The 16,415-nt window shown below is 49.5% G+C and overlaps 1 protein-coding gene across 9 annotated transcripts in view; it reads right to left on the bottom strand.

The window, feature by feature from the left end:
* Nucleotides 1-983, bottom strand: part of MTSS1 (MTSS I-BAR domain containing 1) — a 146,538-nt gene extending 145,555 nt beyond the window's left edge. For 4 of the 9 annotated variants that reach the window (XM_055127069.1, XM_055127068.1, XM_055127074.1 and 1 more), the window contains exon 1: nt 293-983. In XM_055127069.1, the coding sequence (XP_054983044.1) occupies nt 293-364 (72 nt within the window). In that variant the 5' untranslated portion in view covers nt 365-983. The remainder of the gene's footprint in view (nt 1-292) is intronic. The other 5 variants (XM_055127067.1, XM_055127071.1, XM_055127073.1 and 2 more) reach the window with 3 other exon arrangements.
* Nucleotides 984-16,415: the final 15,432 nt, after the last annotated feature.

Below are 16,415 nucleotides of genomic sequence, written 5' to 3'. Positions count from 1 at the left end.
GGGCCCCCAGCCCCCAAAGCCCCGTCCCTGGGGAAATCAAGTGTCTGCTCGGCGGGTCGAACGCTCCATCCAGGGACAGACAATGGGAAACTTGGCTCGGAGGCCCCGAGTCCCCCCACGGCGCGGGTGGCTCCCGCACCCCTCTGCCCGCTCTCCACCCCGGCAAGGAGAGGGGAGGAGAAGGCAGGACCCCCCCCCCCAGCCGCCCGTGCGGGTGAGGCCCGGCGGGCAGGTGACACCCGGGCAGGGCGCTCCCGCAGGTGGCCGGCGGTGGGTGCGCCCGCGTCCTCACCTTCATGTCGCTGATGATGGTCTGGAAGAGGCCTCCGAGCGCGCTGCATTCCTTCTCGATCACGGCCTCCATCTTCCCGGCGCCGGCGGGGAGAGGACACACACACACTCGGGGGCCGGGCTGGGGCTCTCCCCCTCCGAGCGACCCGCGTCCGCCGCGCGTCCCCTCTGCCAAGAGCAGCGGCGTGCAGCACCGCGACGGCTCCCTAGCCCCGAAAAAAAAACACACACACACACACAATCACCCGGAGCACGGGGCGGGAAAAGTCGAGCGGCTCCGAGAGGGGGTGGAGGGCAATTCTCCTACGTGCAGCGCCCGGCTCCTGGCCTTAAAAACGCCCGGGGAGGACTGACAATCAGGCCGCCACCACTGGCCAAGACGGAAACGGCAAAGCCCATCTCGGAGCAGAGAAAAACGCCCGCTGACCCGGGACGAGCGCCATTTAAAAAAAAAGAGAGAAATGCAAGATTTTCGAATGTAAAATTTAAAAAAAAAAATGTTTTGAATTAGGAGAAAAATCGCCCAACAGCAAGAGCGGGATGGCGCACGGCGCCCGGATCTGTTGCTCGCAGCCGCGGCCGCCGCCTCCTTTTCACTCCTGCGCGCCCGGCCCCGCCGCTCGCTCTGGCTCGGCTCCCGCGGACGTCCGGAGGGGCGCACGCGCGCTCGCCGCCCAGCGTCCGGCGCGGGGGCGCGGGGGCAGGACGCGCGCTCCGGCCCGGCGTCCGGCGCGGGGGCGCGGGGGCAGGACGCGCGCTCCGGGCCGGGCGTCCGGCGCGGGGGCGCGGGGGGCAGGACGCGCGCTCCAGGCCCGGCGTCCGGCGCTGGGGGCGCAGGCAGGACGCGCGCTCGCCGCCGAGAACCTGGCGCGGGGACGCGGGGGGCAGGACGCGCGCTCCCGGTCTGGCGTCCGGCGCACGCGGGCGGGGCCGGCCGCGCGTGCCCGGGAGGCGCCAGGGACGGACGCCCGCCTCCCCGGAGCCGGCGGGCGCTGCTGCAGGATCCCACCCCTCCTTGGGTGCGCCCCCCCTCCTCCCCGTACCCACCGAGCACCCCCCCCCCGTCCTTCTTCCCACACCGGAGAGGGCGTGTCGGCACGCGGCGGGGAGAGCGCCCACCCGACAATGGCTGCGAAGGGCCCGTGGCAGAGCGGGGCGCCCCCCCGCCGCCTACCCCACCGGGGCACGGGCTGGCACGGTGGCGGCACGCGTGGCGCAGGGCCCTGCGTCTAGGGAGCGCTCGGCGGGGCGCGAAAACCACGACTGGCCGGCTGGGAGTGGGGGGTGCTTCTGACGACGAGAGGCCGGCCCTGGGAGTCTCAGCACTCCCAACGCCGAGTCAGGATTGCCAACAGCCAGAAACGTGTCATTAATTACCGAGAGTTCGGGGGCGTGTCCCTCGCAGCCGATTCTGAGTTCAATCAAGTTGCAGGGTGCTGGCGAGGTGGATTGACTCGCCTTTGCAAAAAGAGCGTTATTAGCGCTGCGGCGGACTTGTGGGTCCGCGTAATTGAGCTCGTCCACCGTGACTCAGACGGTCGTTTTTCCAGGCCCCGCCAGGAGGGAGCACCGAGTGTTGGTATAACCTGGCACAGTGCCCTGGCAGGAGGTTTGTCCCCCAAGGAGTCCCGCGTGCTCAGGTTGATTTGGGAACTGATGCATCATTTTCCCAGCGTCCCCCCATGCAGTTCCAGCCTCCGCTAGGCAAGTGGAGGAGATCAAATAAGCCTTTTAAAAGAGCTTAAATCTAAGCACCTAATTCCAGGCTGTTCCCTTTGACCCTTGAACTGACCATTTGAAGCACAAAACAACCGGAGGAAAATACTTGGGGGGGGGGGATGGGGCGGGGAGGGACAAAAGGAACCGTGTGTATCAGATTTACTAAACAATGGGAGACGCTCTAGCTTGGAAAGTTGCAAGATCAAAGGTGCATGGTGCAACCTATCAGAGCTGCAGAAGACCCCTTTTCCCGGGGCCATTCTGCCAACTCTAAAGCACCACCCTTTCCCCCCACTTCCCTCATATCATGAAGAGGAGCGCAACTTCTGGAATTAACTGGAGCAGGGAGTTGCTAATCAATGGGCATGAAGTCTCAATTACGCAAAATGAGTTCATCCTGGAGCTCCCAGCCCCGCTTTTTGCTGATAATTAACAAGGCTGTATTCTACCTTTTGAAATGTGTTAAGGGGCACGAGATAGCACAGCCAGCGGCTAAGGCACTTTCCTTGCTTTCAGTCCACCAGGATTTGGTGCCTGAAACCACATATAGTTCTTGAGTAACGTCAGGAAATACTTCTGAGCAGTTGGATGTGCCCACCCCCACCAAAAAAAAAAAAACCACACAACTTTTTAATATATTAAGAGAGTAGATCTGGTATTTGGTGTTGTTAGTGTTATGAAGGAAAAATAATTTATTTTAGAGAATTACAGCTAGGGAGCTGGCTTAACTCAGAGGGCTAGACATGTTTTGCAGGCTGGACTTCTACATCCAGTGGTAACAAGCCCTTCCCTATCAACAGAAAGTAAAGCCCCACCCCCACACTGCCGCCCCCACACTACCGCCCCAGCAGTGTTCCAACAAGAAAGGGCGGGAAGAGGAATGATGCTCAGCGTTTTTAATAAGCCCCGGGAATGGAGAGTCTGAGCAGGAAATTGACAAGACTAGACTTACACCCTGAGGGGGCCAGGATGTGGTTCAAGGTTTGAACATCTATGTTGCAGGACTGAAGTTTTTAGATTCGATCCCAGGAGTACCCTTCCCTCCTCCCCCCAAACCCCACCCCATCCCCCCAAACCAGATTTTCTCTTCCCCTTCGAAACACTCAGCACACGCTAGGCAGGTGCAAAGATCTGATTAACTTGCAATTCCTCCCATGGGTACTAACATTTTTTTTAATAGCTCCTAGGAGGAGGAACCCAAAGGAATGAATCTCTTCTAAAGGAATTTCAACTCCTGTGATATCTTGGCAAAGAGAGACTAGGAGGCAGTGAAGCCATTCCAAAATAATCCCAGTTGGGGGGGCCAGAGAGTGGGGGGAGCAGAGGGCACTTGCACTTGTCCTTACACCTGGCAGCCCTCTAGAACTGCACCCCCACCCCCCCACCCCCAACCCAGGCTCAATCCCCAGCACCCATTTGGTACTCAGTCCCACCAGGCATAATTCCGGAGCACAGAGCCAGGAGTAAACCCTAAGCACCACTGATGTGATTCCCCAAATTAAATAATAATCCCTATGGTTCTTCTTTGTCCCAGAGATGGTGAGTCGGTGTGCCCACCCCATTTCCTAGCTCTGTGGCATCTCCAGGTGACTGAGGGGCTGCGGGTTGGGGATGATCACAGGAAGCAGTGCTAAGGGTGCCATCTGTGGTTCTGGGCATTGGAACTGGATCTGCAGGGTGAAAGGCAAGAGCCGTACACTCTACCCTTTCCAGGTGATTGGGTCTCTGCAGCCAGCCTCTGTTTCCCTGATGGGGCTTCCCTGGGGTTCCTAACTCAAGCTCTGTCTCCAAGCTTGACACGGGTATCGTCCATCAAGAGGTTGTACCTCTCACCACATGTGAGTCCCCGTCCTTCCTAGAAGTGATTCTGAACTCTGAGGGCGCCTGCCTGTCCTCACACCTGACAGCATTCTAGAATCTGCTGGGCAGGTGGGGGAGGAAGGGAGGATTTATTGTAGGTTTGGAAAAACTTATTTATTCTATTGATAGAGATTCTGTGATTTACAATATTGTTAATGATGGTTTCCTGTACTCTATTCCCACACCACCGTCACCAGTGTACCCATTTCCCTCTCCTAAGGACCCCAACACCCCTCCTTTGGAACCCTTCCCACCAACTGTTTTTTATGTTGCCTTTGGCCTTTGGTTGCTACCCTGCTATGTGTCTTTAAGTTCCATATATGAGACCGTTCTGTATTTGTCCTTTTCCTTCTGACTTCACTCAGCACAGTACCCTCTAGTTCCATCCATGTCACAGCAAATTGAATAATTTTATTCTTCCTTAGAGCTATACACAATATTCCATTGTGTATATATACCACGGACTGGAGTAATAGCACAGCGGGTAGGGCATTTGCCTTGCACGCGGCTGACCCGGGTTCTATTCCTCCGTCCCTCTCGGAGAGCCCGGCAAGCTACCGAGAGTATCCCACCTGCACGGCTTAACCTGGAAAGCTACCCATGGCGTATTTGATATGCCAAAAACAGTAACAAGTCTCACAATGGAGATGTTACTGGTGCCTGCTCGAGCAAATCGATGAACAATGGGACGACAGTGCTACAGTGCATACATACCACAACACCCTGATATATTCATCTGTTAGTTGACACTTGGGTCCTTGTTTCCATACCTTTTTGTTGGTGGTGGTTTGGGGCCACACCTGGTAATGCTCAGCTGTTACTCCTGGCTCTGCACTCAGGAATTATTCCTGGCAGTGCTCAGGGGACCATACGGGGTACTGGGGATTGAACCCCGCTCAGTTGCCCTACCCACTGTACTATCACTCCGGCACCTATGTTCATATCTTGGCTATTGTCCTAAGCTCTGTGAAGGGTGGGGGTGGGGGAGATGTCCATGCCTGGCCGCCATTCCCAGAAGTCTCCTTTAGTTAGTAAGGGCTATGCCTGACCATCAAGAGGTTTTGTATGGTTTTTGAGAAGTGGGGGTGGGGGAGCACAGCCAGCAGTTCGGGGGGCTTCTACCATCTCTGTAGAGAGAACCAGGACGTGCTGAACTGCAAACTTGGACTCCTGCTCTCGGCCCATTGAGCTCTCCTCAGCTTCTCTCAGGTTTTTGAGGTTTCAGGACCAAGGCAAGTGGTGGGGTGCATGCTTTGCATGTGTGAGGACCTAGGTTTAGTTCCCCCCGCCCCCCCCCCCGCTGCCCCCAAAATAAATAAAAATAAATAACACGCTTTCAAGAGATAGCTCAAATGACTGAAGCATGCCTTACATGCAGTGGTCATGAGTTCAATCCCCAAAGCCTGCGCAGCCCTGAATGGCTGCTTGGAGCACCCTAAAGTAAGTGACCAGATGAGTCTAATAAGCATCTTATTGAAAAACCTCTTTTAAGGAAAAAAGAAGATGCCCATGACCTATTAAAGTAGAATCTCTGCTCTCCAGAATGGGTTTTTGTTTGTTTTAATTTTTTTGTTTTGCTTGTTTTTGTGCCATACCCAGCGGTGCTCAGTGGTAACTGCTGGCTCTGGGAATCATCCTAGCAGTGCTCAGGGACCATATGGGATGCCAGAGAGCCGAGCCCTGGGTCGGCCACATGCAAAGCAAGAGCCCTACCCGCTGCATTATCCCTGCAGCCCCTCTAGAATGTTTTAAATAGACTGTGTACATTTTATTCCATTATCATATAAGACTGTATGGGCATGTGTGTATTTTGTCATTTGTTTTTGAAAAATGGGGATCACATCACACACGTGTTTCCTAGTCTTGCTATAAATGCGTCCTGTTATACTTGCTATTCAACAGTTTCTGTAGACATTCCTCCAGGCCCACTAACATTTTCAGCTACCTTGCTCTTTTCGTTTCCCTTTGACATCATTTCAGAAAGATGGTAAAGATCTCGCATGTTTACCCTTCGTGAGAGTCCCTGACTTCCACTCTGGCGTGTCCTTGGGATGCTTTTTCGTGCTTGTCAGGTGATTCTGATGTGAGAAGAGCAGCTGAGGGAAGAGGGGGCGGGCTGCCTCCAGAGTTCAGGGCGCATCTGAGGGTATTCTGCCTCTTGCTTTAGGAACTGAGAATTTGAGTCGGCTTGAATTCTCAGCTCCTTTGCTTCCCAGTTTTCTGCGCCTGTTTCTTAAATTTTATCTTTTCTTAGTTTGGGGACCACACCTGGTGATGCTCAGGGCTTACTCCTTCCTGGCTCTTTCTGTACTTTGGGAATTACTCTTGGGAGAGCTCGGGAGACCATATGGTTTGCTGGTAATCTATCTCAGGCTGGCCACAGGCAAGGCAAGTGACTTACTCATTGTACTATCTCACTGACCCTGTGCCCCTGTTTCTTGATCTATAAAATCATGTTTTAAATGCTAACTCTTGAGGCCATGTGAGGACAATCTCATATTACTTGATAGTTGGCATACAGAAAATTCTCAATAAAGGTTAGTATGTTTTGATCAGAGGGTAGAGAGATAACTAGGGGTTAAGGCACTTGTCTTTCCTGCTGTCAATCCCAGTTCAATTTCCCAGTATCACATAGAGTTCCCCCAAGCACTGTAAGATATGAGCCCCTCCACCCCGCACCAATAATAAAAAAAAATCTTGTGGGCTGGAGAGTTAGTATAGGGTTAATACACTTTCCCCACACGTGATGACCCAGATGCAAGACAAGCACCTGCAAGTGGTCCCAACACCTCTGTGGCCCCTGAGAACCAGTACTGGGGATTGCTGAGTGCCTGGCCAGGAGCTCTGGAGTGTGGCTCCAGAAATTGATCAGGGACTGGTGAGATAACATAGGGACCAACAGTGCATGCTTTGCATACACAGGACCCCAGTGCAATCACCAGCGTTGTTTGCCTCTTCCCAAATACACAAGCTGTGGTTCCAGTGGGCTCCAGAGTAGCGCCAGCATGGACCTGTTGGTCCCAAGTGCCACAGAAGCCTGGTGGTCCCAAGTACCACATTGAACTATCTGGCCTGTCTGACCAAGTATTACCGGGAGTGAGCCACCCCTGTCCCGAGATCCCCTATGCACTCATTGGGAGCCTTCCATCCCCACCCTCCAAAAATTGTACTGGGCCAGAAAATAGCACAGAGGAATGTGTTGCATGCACACAAAAGCCCAGTGTTTGAACCCCAGCATCTCAGGGGCCTCTGAAAAGTACTAGAAGAGATCACAGCCTCCCACAAAAAAAAAAAAAAAAAAAACAAAAACACACCCCACCTGGTGTGTTTCTCAGCATTGCTGGGTGTGGCTCTAAAAGTTAAAAAAAAAAAAAACCTGTATTGATCATTACCTGACTCAAATAAAATTGGTTAAGCTTGCTATGACCTTTAAACAGAAATCTTTATGAGCTTGGAGCCACTAACTCCCTTAGAAAAATTGGGGAGGTGTCAGTACCTAAGGGAGGCTCCAACTTAGAAACAGAGCCCACTTTCAAAAGGAAACTAGCAAGAAACAACAAATCTGGTCGGTCTGTCGTCGGTCTCAGTGACTCACCCTCTGTGATGTTTCGCATGTGTTTGTGGATGGTGGCCGGGGATACACCCAAGTTTAACCTCAGTGTACAGAATGTGTCCCCGGGCAGGAAAAGAACCAGCCCAAGGTCACAAGCCAATGCCTAGAGTTGTCAGGCTCTAGACCTGCGTGCTGAATCCAGGCAGAAACTCACAGGGAACAAGGAGACCCTGGGATCCTGAAGTCAAGTTCAAGCTCCCTTCAAAGGCTGCTCCTTGGTCCAAGGCCAAGTGGGAATAGGGGCTCTTAACTGCTCTGGTTTTTGGTCCTTCCTGAGAGCCTGCACCCTGGGATCTGTATGAGAAGTTTCCCCAATTTGAAATCGTTTCCAATGTTGAAGAATTTCTCAGCAGACCAGTTATGCAGCTTGTGATCCTGAGAATGGATTTATTTCACAGGAAAGATGTTAACAGGACAAAAAAAAAAGAGGTAAGAGTGTATGTTTCCAGGGCCAGGGAGATAGCACAGTGGGTAGGGTATTTAAGCTCAGATATGGCCAGCTTGGTTGGATTCTCAGCTCTGCATATAGTTCCCAGAGCCCCACAAGGAGTGATGATCATTAAGAACAGAGCCAGAAAGAAGCTCTGAGTACCTCTGGGCATTGGATACCCCCAGACACCACCACCACCCCTACCAAAAAAAATTTTTTTTATTTGTCCATAAGGAGAGATGTGTCCGATGTTCTAGGTCACCAGGGAAGTGTGCCTGCCTTATACTTGCAGGGGGATAAGGATGGTTTAATGCCTTTCCTTCACTTGTTCTCTCTGCCAAACCACACTAGTTCTCCCAAGAGCCTCTGATTTTCTTGGCTACATTCATAGTCTTTCAAGCTGCTGACTGAAATGCTAACTTAGCTTCTGAATTAACCCTCTTTGAGAACCGGGCTGTCAGGGGAGTGCATATCCAACTGCAAATAATAGAACAAAACCATCCAGGACCCGCCACCTCCCCTCTTCCGCAGCTCAGCCCTTTCTACTCCATCCAAACCAACAACAGCAGCAAGCAGGAACATTTAGGAAGCTATGTGTTAGGGTAGCAATAAAAAAGAACATGAAAGGCATCTTATTTTAGAAAACATTGCCTTTCACGTTCTGGGGAAAGCAGCTGAAAAATATCTAGTTATTTCTAAACCCTCAGAGGTGGCTGAGTTCACCTAAAATAGAAAAACCTTGGGCTGGAGAGATAATGCAAAGGTGAAGGTGCAGGCCTAGCATGCAATCTGGCCACACTCGTGGTTCAAGTCCCAGCACCGCATACGGTGCCAGGGCCCTGCCGGGCTCCTTAAAGAACAAACAGGAAACAAACAAAGAAAAATACCAGGCGATGTACAAAACCCCAACATTTTGACAGGTAAACCCAGGGGACTTGCTGTTTTCATGAAGAGGAGATTCTATCCCTGGAATCCCCGCCTGCTACAAGCGCATAAATGTGCTAATAAATCATAATCTGAATCACTTGAAATATAGGGCAGAGCTAGCATGAAAGAAGGGGAATCCTGGCGCAGGGAATGACTCAAATGCACATGCTTTGCATGCAGGAGCCCCGGCACCACATGTCCCAGGGTGCTGCTGGGTGTGGCCCAAAGAAAAAACCAAAATAAAAAAAAAAGCAGTGGGGTAAGGAGGGAATATCTTCAGAGGCCAGAGACTAAGAGGAAGCGGGAAACCACAAGAGAATGTGTGCGTGTGGAAGCCTCCATTCCTCCACATTCTTCCAAAATGACAAAATGTTGGGGTTTGGTACGTCGTACGATATTTTTCCTTCTGTTTGTTTCCTGTTTGTTCTTTAGGGATCCACACCTGGCAGTGCTCTGGGCTCTATCCTCTTGACCACAGTAATCAGGGACCTGGGAAATTCAGGACCCCCAAAGAGAGGCCAGAAAAAGCAGCCCGGAGTGTCGTGGAAGGACGAATTTAGCTAAGCAGCTCCTGCAGAACCAGGGTCCCAATGCTTCTCCCCGAAGCTGTGTGTGCCGGGGAAAGCCGGGTGCATCCGGGACAGGCTGCTGACCTACAGGTGTCTTGGGTTAGGCTAAAAGCACACACTGGACGTTGGATCCAGAGGTTTGCACTTGGCTGGCTGTGTGTGGAGTGTGAATTAGCCTTACCTTGAATAGATCCCAAACACCCAAGATGAGAATTCATGTGAGGATTTGTTACTGGCCTAAAATAACCCTAGGTAGTGCTCAAGAAACAAATGAAGAAATGGCTCTGTGGAGACCCCGCCCCCACTCCCATCCAGTTCTCATAGGAACCCCATAGATAAAGACCCCGGAAATGAGGTCACGGTTCAGAGCTAGGAAAGCACACAAGGAAACCGCCTGTCGGTCACGCTCGAGAGCCAGCAGACATAACATGCGCCTTTCTCCCGCAAGAGCTGAAGGTGATCCAAGTCCAGTGAAGATAAGTATTCCAAAGGCTCAAAACATGAGAGAAGGACAGAAAGAAAGAAAGAAAGAAAGAAAGAAAGAAAGAAAGAAAGAAAGAAAGAAAGAAAGAAAGAAAGAAAGAAAGAAAGAAAGAAAGAAAGAAAGAAAGAAAGAAAGAGAGAGGGAGGGAGGGAAGGAAGAGAGAGAGGGAGGGAGGGAGGGAGGGAAGGAAGGAAGGAAGGAAGGAAGGAAGGAAGGAAGGAAGGAAGGAAGGAAGGAAGGAAGGAAGGAAGGAAGGAAGGAAGAGAAAAATTCTGATCAGAAAGGCAGGCAAAGGGGAATAACGAAGTAAGAAGTTTTTCATTTTTTGAAAGCTTAGGCCACAGAAAGACATAAAATGATGGAGGTGGGGGGTAGGGTTGGATCCCTGGCACCCCACATGGTCCCTTGTGCCTGCCAAGAGTGGTCCCTACACACAGAGCCAGGAGTAAGCGCTGAGTACTACCGGTGTCACCCCCCAACTCCCCCTGTAAAGGAAAGAAATTATTAGAGAATGGGGGAAGAGGGAAGCAGATATTCTGAGATAGTGGCTGAGGGTTCCCCAGAGTTGATAAAGTGCACAAAGCTTCGGATTTGGGTAGCACAACATGTTCTAAACAAGATGAACCCAATTTCCTCAGGCTACTTTCACTAAAAATTTTCATTTGCTCTGTACCCCATTTCCTCAAAAATGGTACTATCACCACCACCAAGAACTCATTTATATATATAATAGTGTGTGTGTCTGTGGGCTGGAGTGATAGCACAGCGGTTGGGCGTTTGCCTTTCACATGGCTGACCCAAGTTCAATTCCTCCGCCCCTCTCAGAGAGCCCGGCAAGCTACCGAGAGTATCGAGCCCGCATGGCAGAGCCTGGCAAGCTACCCGTGCATATTGGATATGCCAAAAACAGTAACAATAAGTCTCTCAATGAGAGACATTACTGGTGCCCGCTCTAACAAATCGATGAGCAACGGGATGACAGTGACAGTGTGTGTCTGTGTGTTTTATACAGTTTTAAAAATAATTTTATAGAGAGCATGGGCTTCTCCAGAGTGGGGAAAGCAAAGCAGCATGGAGACAGCGAGGCTGGTGTTCATGGCAGAACGTGGGGTTGAAGAATAAGCCTGAATAAGTCTTCAAAGAATAGGAACTACTGACAGAGGTGAACTTGCTGCTTGAGGAGTGCACTGAGGCCCCCTGCGTGGAGACCAAGGGCATAGGACTACCAGGGAGGGAAACCTGGGTGGGAGGGGGAGGCCAGGGGGGTGGTCCCTCCTGGTAGTCCTATGCCCTTAGCTCAGCTCTCAGAAGGGATCTAGCAGCGTCAGTGTACTCACCGCACTTTTCATTTTCAAATTTCTCTTGCACACTGTTTATCTATAGTTTTGTGCAGCCTGGGGCTGGCAGGAAACAGATGGGCCACACCAACAGAAAAGGCAGGAAGTCGAAGACTATTCGACAGCACACAGACAGGGCTGAGGGACACCAGAGGAAGCCATCGGCACCTCCAAAGATGCCTGGAACCCAGAGAAACAGCTGCAGAGAACCTGCTGCCTGGTAGGAGCTGTCACTCAGGCGAGCAAAGCCACCGCCCACCTGCCTGGCAGCCACCACACCCCAACACAACCTGGAGTCCTGGTTGAACCAAGAAAAGCTGAACAAATGCAGGACTGAAATCCAGATACCCTTCACTCCCATCATCCTTTCCCCCCAAAGTGTCCCCCTTTGGACGATGACTGACTGGTCCCTCCCCTAAAGAAGCCCATTGGCACAATCTATCATCCACTTGGTGGAGGGGTGGTGACACAGAGCAGGGAAAGACGGTGGGTGGGGTGCGCCGTGGAACGCAGGACCAGCAACTCCTGCTTACTAGTAAGTGGCTTTTAAAAATCGCTTTGTTGAGCTATAATTCACACCCCATAAAATGCACCCTTTGAAGTCTATAATTCAGTGATTTCTTAAATATATCCACAGAGCAGAGCAACCATTCTCACAACCCATTCCCAAAATCTTCATCACTGCTCAGAGCGGCTTCCTCCCCATTAGTGGTCACTTCCCATTCCGCACACCCCCACCCCACCCCAGCTGCTAGGTCCACCCTAGGCAACCACTAATCTACTACTTCTGTCTCTATAGGATTAGCTATTCTGGACCTTTCGCCCAAAAAGAGTCATATATTCTGCGGCTTTCACTTCTGGCCTCCGACTTAGCGTAATATTGTCACGGTTCATCTGTGGTGGAGACTGTGTCGGTATTCCATTGCTCATATGGCTGAATAATATTCCACTAGATGGCTATTTTGCATCTTGTTTATTTAGTTGCCAGTTTATGGACGTTTACTTGTTTCCACTTTTGGACTATGGTAAATGAAAGTGCTACGAGTTCTCAGAAACAGATTTCCATGCAGACATGTTTTTAGTGTGGAGGTGAGGAAGATATCGGACAGTTGCTGAGATCAACACAAAATCTACTTAGAAGTTTTTGAGGACCTGTCAAATTATTTCCCAGTAAGTTATTTTTTTATTCCATAAGATTCCTAAGGCTTTTCACAAGATGAAGTCGCCTTTGATAGAGCCTTTATCAATGAACTGTAACTATGACAACTCCTGTTCACATGAAGAGTTTTATCACCCCCATTATCCTCTGTGTTGTGGTCAACCTATTTCCTTCCTGCTCTCCCACCCTCGATTAGTCCTTCTACATGTGGTCACTCTCTCTATTATCTCCCATTATGCCCAGAGCAAAGGATTCATTTTCCAGTAGCATAAAGACTAGCACTAAGACTCCTCAGTAAGAAATTTACTCTACTAATTGACATTCTTACTGCCCAGCTATCTTTCATAGGTTTGGGTAATGGGGGGCTAACCAGTGATCCCTAGATTTACTGACAAGGCCAAGATGTGGGACCAGCAAAGCTTCACATTCTCTTTCTCTTTTTTTTTGGAAAAAAAGATAAACAGGAACTGAACAAGCATTGAGGCAAGATGCTGAGTCTCGTAAGTGGCAGTATACCATCTGACTCTGTTCTGGCCACTGACACATTTTTAAGTCACCTGTGCCTTATTGCTCAGGGCTCCCTCTCCCCAGCATTTCACAAGTCCGCCTACAACATCAGAATATTCTGACATTCTCCTTCAACAACTAGAAATTGAGCTTCCATATGACCACACGATACCACTTCTGGGAATATATCTTGAGGATGCAAAAAAAAAGCACAGGAGAAATGACATCAGTACCTATATGTTCATTGCAGCACTGTTCACAATAGCCCAAATCTGGAAACAACTAAGTGCCCTAGAACAGATGACTGGTTAAAGAAACTTTGGTACATCTACAAAGTGGAATACTATGCAGCTATTAGGAGAGATGAACTCATGAAATTTGCTTATAAATGGATAGACATGGAGAGTATCATGCTAAGTGAAATGAGTCAGAAAGAGAGGGACTGACACAGAAGGACTGCAGTCATTTGTGGAGTATAGAATAACATCACATGAGGCTGACACCCAAGGATAGTAGGATTGCTCCATAGCTGGAAGCATGCCTCATGAGCGGTAGGAAAAAGGCAGATGGAATAGAGAAGGGATCACTAAGAGAAGGATGGATGGAGGAATCAGTCGGGATGGGAGACGTGTGTCAAAAGTAGATAATGGACCAAACATGATAACCTCGCAGAGTCTGTGTTGCAAGCCATAATGCCCAAAAGTAGAGAGAGAGTATGGGGAATATTGTCTGCCATGGAGGCAGGGGGAGGGTGGGAAAGGGGGGATATACCGGGGATATTGGTGGTGCAGAATATGCACTGGTGGAGGGATGGGTGTTTGACCATTGTGAGATTGTAACCCAAACATGAAAGTTTGTAACTATCTCAGAGTGATTCAATTAAAAAAAAAAAAAAAAGAATATTCTGACATCCTTCTGAGTTGGGTTTTTCTTTCTTTTATTTATTTTATTTTTTATTGAATCACCGTAGTTACAAGCTTTCATGTTTGGATTACAATTGCACACAATGAAGTGTGTTGGGTTTTTCTTTGAAATCAGCAAAGAAAACATGGGCAGGGAGACCTACTTCCAATAAGGACAATGTGCTAAGGTAGAAAGGCGGTGGCTTATAAGTCATAGAGCTCCAAACCCTAGTTCAGCTGTGCCTGTGAGCAAGTGACTAAACCTGCCTGTGCCGGGCATCATGGGTAAACACGAACTGTAATGCCCACTTCTCTGTCATGTGGGCACAGAACCTGATCTGTAACAGGCACTTAGAAGAGCAGGACTGGGGAAGCGGGGGTCTTCCTAGATACTGCTGGCATTCCCTATCAAAGGGAGGCTTTCTTTGGGGGGGACAGGGGTAAATTTAGTCACTGAATCAGGAGACATTTAACCAATTGTTTCAAAGCAGTAATGCCTTGTTTACTTCTAATAATAAGTTTGTTTGCTTTTAATAAAAAGCACTAGGACCCAACCCTCCTATTTTCTGGGGCTCGTGAGCAAATAAATGGCTGCTGTGAGCCAGAGCTCAGTAGCAATCTTTGCAGCCACAGTGGCCAGCCGCCACGGGCAACAAGTGAAAACAGGTTGTGTGGAGGGAACCATTTCATTTGTTGAGGGTAATGATATTTACCTCTGATCCTATCCGGCTGCTTCAAAGGTGTTGGAAACCATTAGCTCACTAATGAGCATAACACCCCCTGGTTCTCCCTCCCCAAGACGGGAATGCTGTTGATTTGTAATCTCCTCCCACTGACGCCCATCAGAACATGGAGAGAGAGGAGCGGGCTTGTTCCCCTGAGCTTGCTTGGCTGTGTGATCTCAGGGAAGCCCCGAGCCCTCAATGGGCTTCCCTTTCCTCATTGATAAAACAAGGATGCCCCCTTCCAGGTGATGTTGGAAGTCTCTTTTACCATCACCTGGCTGACTTCCGGCTGATTTTAGATTCTATGGATTCTTCATTTGGGTCTTGAGAGGGTGTCTGTCTGTCTCTTTCGGTTTTTATCTTGAAAACAGCTGGGAAAAGAGATTAGGGAAGGATTGGATGCTCTTTGTTTAAGGAAAGGCTCAATTTGGGCATACCCCGGGCCAGAGAGATAGTGCAGGGTTTAAGCCTCTGCATTACATCCACTGACCTTGGTTTAATCCCAGATACCCTTGACGATCACCAGGAATTACCTCTGAGCACAAAGGCAGGATTTAGCCTCTGAGTACCATTGGTGTGACCCACACCCACACTCACAACGATATGGCATCCGAGTGGCTTCTCAGATGATGTTAAATACTTCTCCATCTTGGTGTCCGTAGAAATGCAAATTGTTGGAGCGATAGCACAGCGGGTAGGGCGTTTGCCTTGCACGCGGCCAACCCGGGTTCTAATCCCAGCATCCCATATGGTCCCCTGAGCACCGCCTGAGTGAAGAGCCAGGAGTAACCCCTGTGCATCGCTGGGTGTGACCCAAAAACCAAAAAAAAAAAAAAAAAAAGAAATGCAAATTGTCTGGACAATAGACACAACATAGCAGGTAGCCCCCCTCATTAGCTGAGTCTAGCACTGCTTCCTCTCCCCAAGTTGTTTATATTTATTTTACCCTGGAGGTATTTCAACCTAAACATTATAAAGTGGGAGGGGGTGTTTATCCATCCCACCTGCCCCATGGGCATTCCTAGAACATGCTCAGACCCATAGGATGAAAACATAGCTCCCCAGATTTGTTCCCCACATTCTAAATTTTCCATCAATGGAGAATACAGCTTTGAATGGCAACCCCTTTCTCTGCTTGGTCATAACTACTTATTTTTAACTATCTTCTATTTCCTGAGATGACTCTTTTCCTCCTTATTCAATGGACATCTTTCATGCCTTTTAATTTTATTTTGGGAGGAGATTCCCAAGGGGTGCTCAGGAAGCCTCGGAACCCACCAATGATGACTCTCATGGAGCTTGGCTGGTGGTTTAGTGTGCAAAGACACATGGGCCACCCCCAAGGTCCTGAGGTCTCCAGGGTTGCATATGGGCATACTTGGGAATCAGATTAGGATAGGGCACAGGTCAGGCATATACCCCAACCATTATATTCCTTTTTGACCCCCACCTTTTAAAAAAAGATTGTCTTTTAGAAGAGAAGTGAAGTAACCACACCATTTTGAGCAGCTGGGTCTCAGTAGCTATTATTATATTATAGACCTTTTATTATATTATAGATATTCTAGAGACATTGAACAGAACATACTTTATTGTGTATTTTTGATGTACATCATTCTATAATTTCTGTTTATAACTTACTATATTTTATCATCTATCATAATTATTTGAAAACTTGAATTTAAAATTCAAATCTAGAAAAGTCAGCACCACCAGGGGACTCATTGGGGAAAATGGAATGATCCTTTAGAACGTCCTTCCCCCCAGGGGGCCTTTAAATAGCAATCTCCGGGCTCTGATTCAATCTGTAGCAAGCCCATTTAGCTGCATTACAGGGACCCCCTCATGGTGTAAAGAAAAGTAAACTGTGTATTGGTAACCATTTGGCTCTC

This window comes from Sorex araneus, chromosome 2 (assembly GCF_027595985.1).
Source record: "Sorex araneus isolate mSorAra2 chromosome 2, mSorAra2.pri, whole genome shotgun sequence".
In the NCBI taxonomy this organism is placed as follows: Eukaryota; Metazoa; Chordata; class Mammalia; order Eulipotyphla; family Soricidae; genus Sorex; species Sorex araneus.
The sequence above is the reverse complement of the archived record's forward strand: the minus strand, read 5'-3'. Positions and strand labels throughout refer to the sequence as shown.